The 14,369-nt window shown below is 47.3% G+C and overlaps 1 protein-coding gene across 2 annotated transcripts; it reads right to left on the bottom strand.

The window, feature by feature from the left end:
• Positions 1 to 641: 641 nt before the first annotated feature.
• Positions 642 to 14,074, bottom strand: LOC147255298 (uncharacterized). Of its 2 annotated transcripts, none has more exons than XM_086212930.1 (19): positions 13,979 to 14,074; positions 13,061 to 13,118; positions 11,843 to 11,988; positions 11,549 to 11,761; positions 11,390 to 11,470; positions 10,898 to 11,000; positions 10,659 to 10,785; positions 10,099 to 10,336; positions 9,072 to 9,228; positions 7,105 to 7,183; positions 6,866 to 6,961; positions 6,513 to 6,712; positions 5,626 to 5,757; positions 5,347 to 5,534; positions 5,064 to 5,215; positions 4,691 to 4,936; positions 4,408 to 4,570; positions 2,446 to 2,538; positions 642 to 844 (listed from the first exon to the last, which is right to left on the bottom strand). In XM_086212930.1, exons 2-18 carry the CDS (start codon positions 13,104 to 13,106, stop codon positions 2,446 to 2,448), a joined length of 2,460 nt encoding a protein of 819 aa, XP_086069056.1. In that variant the 5' UTR covers positions 13,107 to 13,118; positions 13,979 to 14,074; the 3' UTR covers positions 642 to 844. The 2 variants fall into 2 exon arrangements, with proteins under 2 accessions (XP_086069056.1, XP_086069055.1); XM_086212929.1 differs by lacking the exon at positions 642 to 844 and adding an exon at positions 1,036 to 1,929.
• Between the last annotated feature and the right edge of the window lie 295 nt (positions 14,075 to 14,369).

A 14,369-nucleotide genomic window follows, 5' to 3' on the forward strand; every position in this document is an offset into this window, starting at 1 on the left:
GGATGATGGATGGATGGATGGATGATGGGTGGTTGGATGATGGATGATGGTTGGTTGGATGGTTGGATGATGGATGATGGTTGGTTGGATGATGGATGGATGGATGGATGATGGGTGGTTGGATGATGGATGGATGGATGGATGATGGGAGGTTGGATGGGGTCCCCTTCAGCCAGATGACCACTAAGACTGGCGCATGATGTGGTTCTGAAGTGGATCCACCATCCTCTCCATGGTGCGCTCCAGCTGCAGGCAGGAATGGGCGAGTCTTGGAGTCACATGGCCCTGCCAGCCACCAGACCCCCACTGGGATCATCAGCTGCCAAAGGAGGAGATGGAGACCCCTGACACCAAGACCAGGAAGCTCCTCATCCTGCAGGGAGGGTTCCACTCCAAGTCCAGCACCCTGAGGCTGGACACTAGGAGGACCGAGGGAGGACCCACCAAATATTCAGTTCTTCATTAAGAAATTGTCACATATTGATGGCTAATCTTATTTTTTATCTCTGTAAAATAAAGTGATTTAATTGCAAGTAAACAAAAATTCACCTTGTTTTACAAAAACACATATTTGAACTGCCCCCTAATAGTTGGTGTTACACCCCACCTCCCCCACCAACCTGTCCCCCATAGCATCTCACTTGGATTCAGGTCTGGCCTTTGATCATCCTAGAACTCGCCTTTTCTTAGAGTTCAGCCGGTCCCTGGTGGATTTCCTGGTACATTTTGGGTCATTGTCATGTTACAGGGTCCAGTTCTCCTTCAAGTTTAATTTTTACAGATGATCTAACATGTTCCTCAAGCACCCTCTGATACACGGTAGAACTCCTGGTGGATCCTAACCCTAACCATAACACACACACACACACACACACACACACACACACACACACACACACACACATATGCTGTATTTAGACTTTTTAAAAATGAAGCTCAAAGTTTTAATTGATGAATAATTAATCATCTTCTTGCATGACAATCAAGAACTCGTTTAAACATACTTAAACTTTATTTGTTATATATATATATATATATATATATATATATATTTATAACACAGGGTTTCATATATATTTATGTATACATTAGAGTTATAAAGTGGAATACATTAATATTAAAACAAATAAAAAGCCATAAAATAACACAATATGTAGTTCAAAGCCCATAACACAAACTAAAATGCCATAAAATATGATTGAATTCACTGGAACACAACTTTCTAAGTGTTTGTAAATGTGATTTAAAGGGATGGAGAGTCCTGGTCAGTGTTGTCAATGCAGCATTCAGTCTGAAGCAAATGGATCCTTCTCCTAGTTGATAACATTGATTAACGTCATGGAGCAAATTCTCTCTCCACACAGGAAAAACCCTCTGAACAGTTTCAATAATTCAGTTTCCAAACCAACTCAGTGGCCTGCAGCCTCCGGGGGATTCTCAGTTCAACTTGACGCCAGTCAGGAGATTTTGATTGACAATCAGGAGAGAAAACCGACCCAAGTCAATTCAACAATCATGAAAATGGTTTGACATCTGAGAGAAGAAATAAATCTCACAAAATGATTTTAATCAAAGGTTTCTAACCTGATTAGTTTTTTAAAATCATAATAGAAAATAATATAAATAAATTACGAGATGTGCAATTATACTGATCCAGCATGTTAAATAGACAAAGTGGGATGGATTGGGATAGTTGGACTGTACAAACGCCGCCCAGCAAGCTGGAGCACGTGATCATGTAGCGGTCTCAGAACCTGTCGCCTTTCTCATTCGATAAAAGTTACAATCGTTTCCATATTACACGTCATGTAAGAAACTCAGTAACATGTACACGTCGTCTCAGTCATCCAGGCTCCGGATCAGGGCAAAACAGTCGTGGGTTCAAAGGTCAGCAGCTTGTCATTCTCTCTGAGTCGTCATGGTAACCACCTTTAAGACAAGCAGAAGGTTATGGGGGTCTTTCCTCCGTCCTAGCTGGAACCTCCACGTTTGACTCGAAGATGCACAAATATGACGTCAATTGGAACGTGAAATACATTCAGACGTAAACGAGTCTCACGGAGGAAAAGTTCCCGTTGAAACACTGGAGGACTGTGTCAAACACTCGTAAAGTACTTGGTCGTCCAGACAAACACGTGCAAATACTGGACTGGTCTTTATAAGGTGAACATTTTTTAACTGGAACTTCCAAACATGAATGAGCAAAAACACAAAAACCTGTTTGCAGGAGTGTTTTCAAAATGCTGAATGAAACACTGCAGCCATGCCAATGTATTTTGTGATCATGTGACATCCGTGATCATGTGATAAATGGTTTCCTCAGTCCTGCTGTTAGATGGCGCCCCCTGCCTGCCACCTGCCTGCCACACCCTCAGCTGGAGCTGAGACTTCGGTGCTGCACTTGTAGTCATGGGGGAGACGGACTGAGACGTGCTGATGTCTTACCTAGTTAAACCAGGTCAAGCTGATGGAGGCCAGGTCTTCATCGTCATCTTCAAAACTGACCGACCTACGTCTCCGAGATCCGCTGTTACAGCTCTAGAGAACGAAGGTGAAAAGAGGTGAAGAGCAGCGTCAGAGCCCCGCCCACAAATAAAGGTCAGCTGGGTTTATTACATCATGAATAAGTAGTAGTTTAAATGAGCTTGTGTGTCCCCAGAACCGCGTCTGACACGCTCACCCGCACATCCACCAACAAAAAGTCGTTTTAGGGTCGTTTGTTTCCTTTTACTCATTTTCTGGAGTGTCTTGTTGAAAAATATTTATTAATTAACCCAATGCTCATTTTCATATCAACTTTTCAATTGATTTTTTACAAAAAAGAATGTAAGAAAATGATTCAAAAAATCAATCCATCATCCATCCCTCCATTCATCATCCATCCATCCATCCACCCATCCATCCATCCATCCATCCATCCATCCATCATCCATCCATCCATTCATCCATCCATCCATCCATCCATCCATCCATTCATCATCCATCCATCCATCCACCCATCCATCCATCCATCCATCATCCATCCATCCATTCATCCATCCATCCATCCACCCATCCATCCATCCACCCATCCATCCATCATCCATCCATCCATTCATCATCCATCCATCATCCATCCATCCATCCATCATCCATCCATCCATCCATCCATCCATCCATCCATCCATCCATCATCCATCCATCATTCCATCCATCCATCGTTCCATCCATCCATCGTTCCATCCATCCATCCCTCCCTCCCTCCCTCCATGTTCTCCCTCTTCTCCTGTTGAGGGTGGTGGGGGTGGAGCCTATCCCAGCAGCCTTCCCCCTGGACAGGTCACCAGTCCATGGCAGGGCCAACACATAGAGACAGACAACCATTGGCTCTCCCAGCCACGCCTACGGTCAATTTAGAGTCTGGATTAACCTGGTCCCTCTTGATGTCTTTGGACTGTGGAGGAAGCTGGAGTACCAGAGAGAACCCAGCAGGAACAGGGAGAACATGGAGACTCACCCAGAAAGACCCCGTGCTGCAGCCGGGGCTCCACCCACAACCTTCTTGCTGGGGGGCCACAGGGAGGACCACTGCTCCACCCACAACCTTCTAGCTGGGGGGCCACAGGGAGGACCACTGCTCCACCGGGCCGCAGAGTCAAAAAATATATTTTAAAAAATTACAAAACACGTGTATCTCCAGCAATGTGAATGCTGTAAATGGCTGAAAGGAGCGGAAATGCAGAAATAAGCATAAATCAGTTCAGAGTCTGACAGATTTGAACGCTGGTCTCACGTTGTCTGATTTCTTGTGTTGAAGCTTTCACATGAGCCAAGGAAGTTTTATGAGTGGGAACACAAAACTGACTTAACCAACGTTAGTTAATGAGAACAACCCATCTGGCGCTGGAAAATGGGACTTTACTGAACAGGTGGGTTTCTGGGTTCTTCTGGGGGGTGTAGACCCAGGTCTCAGCCAGGTTTTGGGACTTCTTATACGGTAAACGAGAGCCTCTCGGCTCATCGAGCTCCCGGTCGGACTAACAGAATCTGTCAGCAGCTGCTCTGTCAGGGATTTTACTCAAGAGAGGAAGGTTTGAGATCCGCTAGTGATTATTATATAAGCGAGAGATTAAACCCCATCGGACCCCCCTCCTTTGACAACCTTGGAATGACCCATCGAGCCAGTGACTTCGGTAACACGTCACTGTATAAGGGTGATGTCGCTGAATATTTTACCACTGAATATTCCCCAAAATGTTGCAATACGGCATTTTTCCACCATTGTTGAGGTGATGTGCTGAGGTGATGTGTTCAGGTGACGTGTTGAGGTGATGTGATCAGGTGACATGTAGAGGTGACATGTTCAGGTGACGTGTTGAGGTGATGTGTTCAGGTGAAGTGTTCAGGTGATGTGTTCAAGTGACCTACCACAGTGCAGGTGTTGTTCTGTTTGACACACAGCTTGACTTTGCAGTGCAGGTAGACGTCCCCATCATTCCCAGAGAACTGGAACATGTTGAAGGAAAAGTAGTTGGATGTTCCCAGTCCGTTGTCCATCACCATCACCGTGTGGTCATCAGGGTTCGCACAGCTGCTCAGAAAAAGGAAAACGAACAGGACCAGATTTTCAGGACGTGACCCAACTGGTACCAGTTCTGTTTCAGCCAAATAGAAGCAGCACAGAGCAACTGCCACCTCTCTGTGCTCTCACCCGCCATTGATGAGGTCATATCTCAGAGAAGCCTCAGCCGTTGGTTCATTGGTCGCCCAACAAGAGTCTGTCACCATAGCAACCAAGCTGCCATCCAGCCCCTCCGTCTTCAGCTCCACCCAGGTCCTCTGGTCCAGCTGGACTTCGGTGGTTGGCAGCAGGACTTGTGTGCGGCTGGCATCACTGTACGCCCTCATGGTCAGATTGTACTCCCACACTCCAGATGTGATGTGTTCAATAACAGAACTGTAGAGATAACACACACACACACACACACACACACACACACACACACACACACACACACACACACAAGCCATGTTATGGTCAGAAACTCCTGCCAGGATAAAACTCATCCAGCCAGCACGCACACCTGTCTTTGATCCTAAAGGACATCTTCTCTGTATCCGACTGGTCCAGGATGCAGGCGAAGTCGATGTAGACTTGGTCTTTCCGAATGATGACATCAGAGGACATGTTCTGCAGCTTGATGGTGTTCTTGTAGATCGCGTGAGTGTTGTTGGTCTGCAGGGTCACAGGGATTCATATGTTCTTATCCAACCTCTACTGCAGAAACCCTCACCAGTTCTTGACCCAGTTCAGTTTAGAATTCTCTCTACTATAGGAACCAGGGATTTGGCTGGCTGACAACCCACCGTGATCACCGCCCCGCAGGTGTTGCTCCCGCCAAAGCTGAAGGTCACCATGTTAGTCTGCTTGTCTAGCAGACCTCGGCAGCTCTGGTCATTGAGATGCAGCTTTGAGATGTCGATGCCTTTTTCCTCCAGGAGACAACCAACCAGAGTAACCGAGACAGTATTCTGGTTGCAGACCGTCTCACCACCTAAACGTCACAATTTGAATTTTTACTTAAATTTCACATTTTCCAGACATTGTTCATCCTTGTTGTCATGTGGTTGTCACAGCTGTCATACCAAGAGTGTTTGATGATCTGTATGAGGAAGCAAAGTTGGCCCGACAGAAGCAGCCAGCTTCACCAGCAAGTGTTTGAGAGCAGAACTCGTTATCAGTGCAGACTCTTCCTTGACAGAAGGCCACAGGGGACACTGAGGGACAAAGAGACAAAGACATATCACCAAACAAGACAAGCCTGTATTCAGAACTGCATCTGAGTTCAAACAGAGAGTGAAGTGTGCTTCAGCTGTGGAGTTGGTGAGCTTGACAAATACCCAGGTGTTTCCGAGATTAGCAACAACACGAATACACCGTCAGCTCACTGAACACACACCGCCAATTTGCCCCGCAATGCAGTGCGTCTCTTCAGACTGCATAATGGTCGACTTGAAGGCGCATGCAATGAGAACGTTCCCAGTGTGGTCCGTTTATCCAAATAACACGTTTGGGAATTTGCGCTAATGAGTTCAGAGACAAACCAGGTTTAAACAAGTGACTCCCGACTATCTTAAAGATCTCAAGCAAGTCCAGTAGCCTTCGTTTAGCACCTAGCTAGACCTACCTGGAAGACTGAGAATCCTCATCAGCCATCCACCCAGCTAACCATGACACTAATGACCTGATTTCTTACTGATTCCAAGGCAAAATCCCATGTTAAGATGTAAGACTTATAGAGTGGTGCTTTTGTTTAGAAGGTATGTCTTCACCTTTGGTCGGTGGAAAATGTAGCTGGTCCCATCTTTGGGCTAATTGCAAGTTTAGCAGGAAGTATGTAGTACATGAAGAATGTAGTAGGGAGTGTTGATTGTTGGTTCTGAACACAACGTAAGAGTCTGCAGATATGCTAGCAAACCTGTTAGCCTGTGAAAGCTTTTTTGTGATTTTGTTTCATTTTCAAGTTTCTTACAGCAGCTCAAAGTTGACCTCCAGCTCAGTTCGGTGTTGGTGCGTATCTCGCAGACGGTGGCGTAGGCCTCCAGGAACTGACAGGTGAGGCCGTCCACCAAAGGATATCTGCACAAAGTCTCTTTGCAGGCGTTTATGTACGGCTCAGGGTCAATTTGGTAGTTGCAGGCAGCAAAGGGCCCGCCCCTCAAGAGGTTACAGCTGTTGCAAAGACAAAGAGACATAAAACAGGATAATAAGTTCAGGTGATTTAGTTTCCTTCCTCACACACAACACATGAACGACAGTAAACCTGTGACCTAGCGTGTAATTGACCAGAGATGATGTCATCATCACTTGAAGGAAGCTGCTCACCGTTCCGTTGCTATTTTGCAGGACACTGGGTTGTCGTCATATTGAACCATTTCACTCTGGGCAGCAATGTACTTGTTCTGATTCTGAGTGTCACAGCTAGGGGGCGACAAATCACACACGGTCAGACCTGGTCGCCTTCAACAAACAAGCCTCAACTGTTGCACACCAGGGTGCTTTATGGGACGCTGAGTTCTATGGGGACGTGCATGGAGATACGAAGTTTGTAGCTGAGATCTTACCCTCCTGCGCTGATTCTGGACTCAGTGATATAACTGGAGTTGCTGCAGAGACCCATCAGGATTATGTCCTCTTGTGGTCCTGGACAGGTTCAGGAGAGAAATTGGGCTGAAAAAGCAGCTGCCATTCAGACAATCACAACCTGGTGCATTTATGGCCTTGAGTCAGTGTTTCCTGCTGAAAGTGTTATGTAACTGCAGAGCAGCCAATTGCTGAGATGAACTGAAAGATGTATTAACTAAAGCAGAATATCATAGCTCCACCTCAGATGTCTGACCTGACACAGGTGGTGATGTGACAGGGTCACTTCTCCTTTTCTTTTTTTTAAATTTTTGGAATAACAAGTTTATTTTGGGGGCAGCACGGTGGTGCAGTGGTCCTCACTGTGGCCTCACAGCAAGAAGGTTCCGGGTTCGAGTCCCGGCTCGGGCTCGGGATCTTTCTGTGTGGAGTCTCCATGTTCTCCCTGTTCCTGCTGGGTTCTCTCTGGTACTCCAGCTTCCTCCACAGTCCAAAGACATCAAGAGGGACCAGGTTAATCCAGACTCTAAACTGACCGTAGGCGTGGCTGGGAGAGCCAATGGTTGTCTGTCTCTATGTGTTGGCCCTGCCATGGACTGGCGACCTGTCCAGGGTGAACACCGCCTCTCGCCTGTCGATGCTGGGATAGGCTCCACCCCCCCGCAACCCTTACTAGTGAGGAATAAGCGGAAGATGACGACAAAGTTTATTTTGGGGGCGGCCCGGTGGAGCAGTGGTCCTCAGTGTGGCCCCCAGCAAGAAGGTTGTGGGTGGAGCCCCGGCTGCAGCACGGGGTCTTTCTGGGTGAGTCTCCATGTTCTCCCTGTTCCTGCTGGGTTCTCTCTGGTACTCCAGCTTCCTCCACAGTCCAAAGACATCAAGAGGGACCAGGTTAATCCAGACTCTAAATTGACCGTAGGCGTGGCTGGGAGAGCCAATGGTTGTCTGTCTCTATGTGTTGGCCCTGCCATGGACTGGTGACCTGTCCAGGGGGAAGGCTGCTGGGATAGGCTCCACCCCCACCACCCTCAACAGGAGAAGAGGGGGAACATGGAGGGAGGGATGATGGATGGATGGATGGATGGATGGATGGATGGATGGATGGATGGATGGATGGATGGATGGATGGAGGGATGGATGGACGGATGGATGGGTGGATGGATGGACGGATGGTTGGATGATGGATGGATGGAAGGATGGATGGATGATGGATGGATGGAAGGATGGATGTATGATGGATGGATGGATGGATGGATGGATGGATGGATGGTTGGATGATGGATGGATGGAAGATGGATGGATGGATGGAGGGTTGGATGGATGGATGGATGGTTGGATGATGGATGGATGGAAGGATGGATGTATGATGGATGGATGGATGGATGGATGGATGGATGGATGGTTGGATGGATGGATGGTTGGATGATGGATGGATGGAAGGATGGATGTATGATGGATGGATGGATGGATGGATGGATGGATGGATGGATGGATGGTTGGATGATGGATGGATGGAAGATGGATGGATGGATGGATGGATGGAGGGTTGGATGATGGATGGATGAAGTTTGTTTTGGAGAATTTCTAATCCAATTGTCCATAGATGCTAAATTCAAACCTACAACCTTGCATGAGTTGAAAAATGTAGCTTTTTAATGTTGTGGAATTTTGTGAGAAAACGCCACCTAGTGGATGAGCTGAGAGTGTGCTCTACATGATTAGAGTTGCAATCGGAGCAGTTTAAGTCGGTTTTGTATTTTTCTATATACTTCATGGGAATAATAGAGTGGAAATGGGCGGAGCCTGCATGGGGAGTTTAGCTCACGTGAGGAAGTTTTTCAGCAGGAGTATTTGAGCGTATTTAGCTGAATGATGGCTCTGTTAAGAGGATCTGACACAGATTCCCACAGCTTCTTAAGATCCAACAGCTCAATGAACTTTTCTGTACCTTCCAACCCAATGAGCATGGTGGTGCCGTCAAAGAGGACAGAAGTGTTGTAGTTGCTGAGCATCACCGTGGCCATGACTCCACTTTGGTCTTTAGAGAGCTTGACGCCGTCAAAGTCCTGGACCGAACTGCTGAGGGTCAACGTTGTGTCGTTGAGCTGCGTCACAGCAGAGGGACATAGTGAGAAAACGCCACAATTGATTAGTTATCACAAGATAATCCAGCATCTGTCTCTGAGTGTGTTTCGCTCCGACGGTCGGAGTGATAAGCAGCTTGCAGCAGCGAGTCATTTTCTGAATCAGCCTGCACAGGGAAGAACCGAAGGCTTACAGCTGCAGTTGTGCTTCCGTTTATTTGACCAGCAAAATCTAAGCAAACTGTGGTAATCTGTCAAAAAAAGAAATGAGCATCAGGTGTTCCTACTACTTTGGAGTGAATATAATAGGCAACATGATGCTGCCAAAAGATGGCGGTATACGCAACGTGGCTCCAGCAGAAGAAGAGGAGCCGTCCATCAGGGAAGGCGTATCTTCAGTTGGACAACCTGAAGCAGTCCTTATGTACCAGCTGTGTGTTTCTGCTGTCAGGAGACGAAGGCGAAGCTGACCAAGTTTAAGTTTACGAACGTCCATAAAGGCGATCGCAGTGGAATCAGCAGAACCGTCACATGAGATGGAGAATCGCTGTGTCAGCACTGATTCCGAAAAGTTCTCATCTCCTCTTCGATACTTCCATAAATACAACAAAATACACCGATGGAACCCAACAATTGCTGTTGCATTAATGGAGCGGTTATTTTGCTGAACCTCCCAGTGGCCACTTGTAGTATTGCAATGAAATGAATGCCCATGGATCTCCGTAGGAGACGCCAGTGGAACTGTGGACAAGCTACTAACAAGTCAGTTAGGGTTTTAATCCACAATGGATTTGCATTCGTGACACTTTCCCTGAGTCCGTAGATGTGAGTGTGTGGAAAGTTTACCAGCTGAACAGAAACCACACTTGAGGGAAGCGGGATGTGGCTCACCTCCACGGTTCCGTACGGCCCCAGGAAAAATGTGGATGGGCCCAGCTGCACCGTCACACTGTCCAAGAAGTTCACATCTTCAAGACGGCGTTCCCGGAAATTCGCCTTCACTTTGAAGTCTGGTTCTGATGGAAGACTCACCAACTCGTACCCGCAGCTGTCAAGGGCAGAGTTCAACTCACTGCTGAAGTCGATGACAGCCGGGCCAGCTACAGTGCAGGTGAGGTACGGCACGCACCTAGATAAATAAAACCTGGTCAGATCAGTGGCGGAGAGCTGCAGCTCAGACCTGCAGCCAGCAGGGGGCCCCCTTTAGTTTTAGAGAACAAGACACCTAACTTAATGAAACCATCACAACACTTTTTCAGCTGAAAACAGTGTTTGTGTGTTGACGCAAAACTAATCAAATGTCAGTTCTGTGTTTTAGGCATGCAGAGTTTGCTGCCCTCTGCTGGCTGGAGCTCTGCTGAGGTGAATCCTGACTATAATATCTGAACATTTGGAGCTTTGGAATCAGAAGCCCAATTTTCTTCCTCCTGTACAAAAACAAAGCTATTTACATGTTGTTGCCGAGGCAACGCTCTGTGGGGCCACATCCAGTGACCTGCAGCTGCGAAGTCTCGTTACAGATCAGAAGGAGGCAGGCGTCTGGGTTGCTCACCATGTTTCCTGGTGCATAAACCACCCCTGAAAGACAAAGGGTTTGGGTTGAACAGTCAAAGTTGATCAGCTTTAAGGAAAAGAAAACATAATGTTGTGTTTAATGACCACAAATGGAGGAACTAAAGGATCCCCCAACCTAAATGTCTGCAGCCGCTCAGGTCAAAAATGTTGGTGATGGGCCCGCTAGAGTCAGATGACTTTGACTGGATGGTGGTTCCGTTGGCCAGAACTCTGATGTCCTAGAACACAAACACATTCAAAGTTATGACACGAGACGACAAATCTTCCAAACAAGTCCAAACTCGTTGTCTTCCCTCACTAAATGCGCTAAGACGTGTCGGTGAACCTGCAGGATCAAAACTCAGAGACGTGGTCACAGGCGTCGTCTGTCTGAACGTTTCCAGGCAGTAAACAAACGCTGTCACGCCAGCATGATTATTGCGAGGACAAATGTGTCAATAAACTGCTTCTTCACTATTATCTGGGTCCCAAGGCCGTGAAGGACCTGTCACAGACACCTGACAGTCACCATTATAGATGCGACATTAAGTGTGGTTCATCAGTGATGTCACTGACCCTCCTGATGACATCACAAACAGTTTTTAGTTCGTTAAGAGTTAAGACTCACCACAGAGCCACTAGGGTCGTTGACGGGTCCAGAGAAGTACAACGCTGATTGTCTACCAAAGCTGTGGAGTCTGTAAACCACCTGCCCACGAAGCAAAAGTGTTATGACATCATTTCCTGTGGGCGTCTAAACAACAAGAACAACGTTCACCACACTCACATCGTCATCTATCACCAGGGAAACGTAGCATTCTCCGGGCCTGGTGATTTCTGGCAGTTCTGCGGTGATCAGGTTATCGTAGCCTTGATCGAACCCAATCTCCATCTCGCCCATGTCCTCCTCGTACGGCGCCCCGATGATGCAGTTGTCGCTGAGGCCGGGGTTGTAGAAGCCAGTGAAGCACATCACGAATCTGCCACCTGTGAAGCTCACCTGCAGAGACCAGAGAGACGACGATGTCTGAGATGGGCCGCCATCATCACTGGACAACAGTTTCCCACTGCGTCTACTCACAAAGATGGTGTTGTACGTTTGTCCGTAGAAGGTGAAGGGGCAGGTGCTGATGTTCAGCTCCGTGGGCTCACTGAAGTCCCTCAGTCCAGAACCAGAACCCAGCTCGTCCAGCTCGTCAAGGGTGTAGATACTCAGAGCCGCAGCACCTGCAGACGTGACGACACGCAAAGCTTAAACTGCTTGGAACACGTAAAGATTGAAAGTCTCCGCCCCCTCAAGACAAGTGACGTCACAGCTACATTGTGCCAATCGTGGCCCAGTACCTCATCACGCGGAGGCGGCGTGCGATGGGTTAAAATTACATGGCTCAACAGAGTCACATGGTTGATGGTGATGAACCTGCTGGAGCAGAGGTGTTGGGTCTGACACACTTGCCGTCAGAGACGGGGGTCCGATTCCCGGCTACGACGCATTTACACGGCTAACACCTGGAAATGTGGAGAGTCCCAGACGCACTCACATGGCGCAACAGGACTCTCACTCTCCAAAGTGAAACTCATTTAAAGAAGCTGTTTTCAGTTAGTTTGTAAAAATAAAATGAACAGGAAGTTTGTTAAGACACAGAACCCAACAGGAAAACGTTTCTGATCTTTACTGACTGTCGAGGATTTGTGATGTCAGCTCAGGTCCGGTTCTATTCTACAGCAAAAACACTTCATTGAAGTGATTGCTCACAAACGGAGACAGACAATCAACAAAAGCAAACTGTCCCAGAACCTCTGAGGTTCCTTGCAACGGTGAACCAGCGCCGGCGGCGGGCTCATCCACGCTCACACCTGTCCACTTTTCTTCATGGAAGCACCAGGGTTTCCTAAATGGACGCTTTTTTTGGACAATTCTGCTGCTGTTAGCTGTCAGGCTCCATTAGCCTCAAGTTAAACATACGTGGCGTCTACGTTCTGGAGTCACCAGGAAAACATCTCAGTGATCTGAATACTCCTATTAGTGAGTACTTGGAAGGTGAAATACAGTTTGTGAGTGAAGTATCACTTCAGTCGTCCCACAGCTCAACGCATGTCTGACGGGCTTTGCTGTGGGTTCATCCGTCTCTGAGAACGATGAATTAAGAATTAATTGAACTTTTAAGAGGAAAAAGAAAAACAGACTCAAATGTTTTGAGCTGCTGAATGGAGCTGCTGGCAGCTGACGGCCAGTAACCACAGCGCCCAGACGAGCAGTCCAACCCACAGCTCAGGTAGCTCCTCTATATGTTCTTACCTGCCAGCAGGCTGAGTGACAGCAGGTAGATCAGGGGGCAGGGCATGATGATGGACAGCTGAAACAAACACAGTCAGTAAGGATGTGATGATGTCACAACACACCACAAAGACTTTCATCCTGTAATCACGTAGGATGGGATTCAAATGATGGCGCTGAACATCACGCTGAAGCAAAGCGTGTTTTTATTGCTGTGGCTCGTGTTTCCCTGTCAATCTAAAGTGCTGCATCTCCGTGGAAACACTATGGTAATGAGTAGAAGTACATGTCCGGTGCAGTAGATCCTGAAAACCTTTCCTGAACACAAATCAGTGTGAAACCGTGTTTCCAGCCTTGGAGGGAGCCGTTTTCTGTGTTTCAGCCCAAAGTGAAAACTGTTGATCCGAGTGATTCGGCGTCCTGCTTCCAGCTCCATGAAGGCTTTGTTCTTTGGATCGCCCGGAGCACCGAAGGTTAACGTTTGTGCAGCTTCTGACGCACGTCTTCATGGAATCACAATCATCAGCAGTGTTGCTGTTTTTGTTTTTTTAGGCACCTTTCAAATCTGCGTTTGGGTTCAAAGGTTAACCAATTAATTAACGCTTCATGATTTCAATATAATTGTTCAATAAAATATCAGAAAAAGATTTAAAATCCCAAGATGATGAATTCAAACATCTCCACAAAGTCAAAATCTGTTCTGGAAAACCGGGAAACACAAAACTTTGGAAATTTTACTGCAAACTGGTCGGGGGTTGAGGTATTTAAATATTTAACAAAGTATTCTTTTAAGTGGTGTGAAGTGTTTTTCAAGTTGACCTGACTTCCACCAGTTGACTCAGTGAACGGATGTTTTTCTGGCTGTTTTCTGGCTGTTTTCTGGTGGTTCTGTGCCGTCGACGGAGGTTGCTGACGCTGGAGGTGAGCGGCGTTTCTTACCTTCAGAGGTCTGGTGGAGGAGGATGACGGTGATGAAGAGGATGAGAAAGATCCAGCTGTTGCTCAGGTTGTGCGGGAGGTTTGACAACCTCTCACCTGCTCACCTTTTATCTTCATCCCTGCGCTCACACCCAGGTGGGGGCGGGGCCTCCTCAACTCAAGCACGTCAGCCTCCAGGTTGTGTGATTAATGGCCATGGTAACGTGCAGTCTCCTGATGTCTGTATGTACAAGGAAGACATGAAAGTGAAAAACAAAAACAAAAGGGATTTCTGAAGTTCTACTAAGTAAAGAACCCTGATCCGTGCTGGGCTGAGAAAGGGGCGGCAGACGCTGAAGGTTCCACCAACGACCTGCAGGGGGCTGGCACGTCCACTGGAGGACTTGTCCAC

This window comes from Aulostomus chinensis, chromosome 9, assembly GCF_037954235.1.
Source record: "Aulostomus chinensis isolate RoL2024-O1b breed Wild chromosome 9, RoL_Achi_v1.0, whole genome shotgun sequence".
NCBI classification, from domain to species: Eukaryota; Metazoa; Chordata; class Actinopteri; order Syngnathiformes; family Aulostomidae; genus Aulostomus; species Aulostomus chinensis.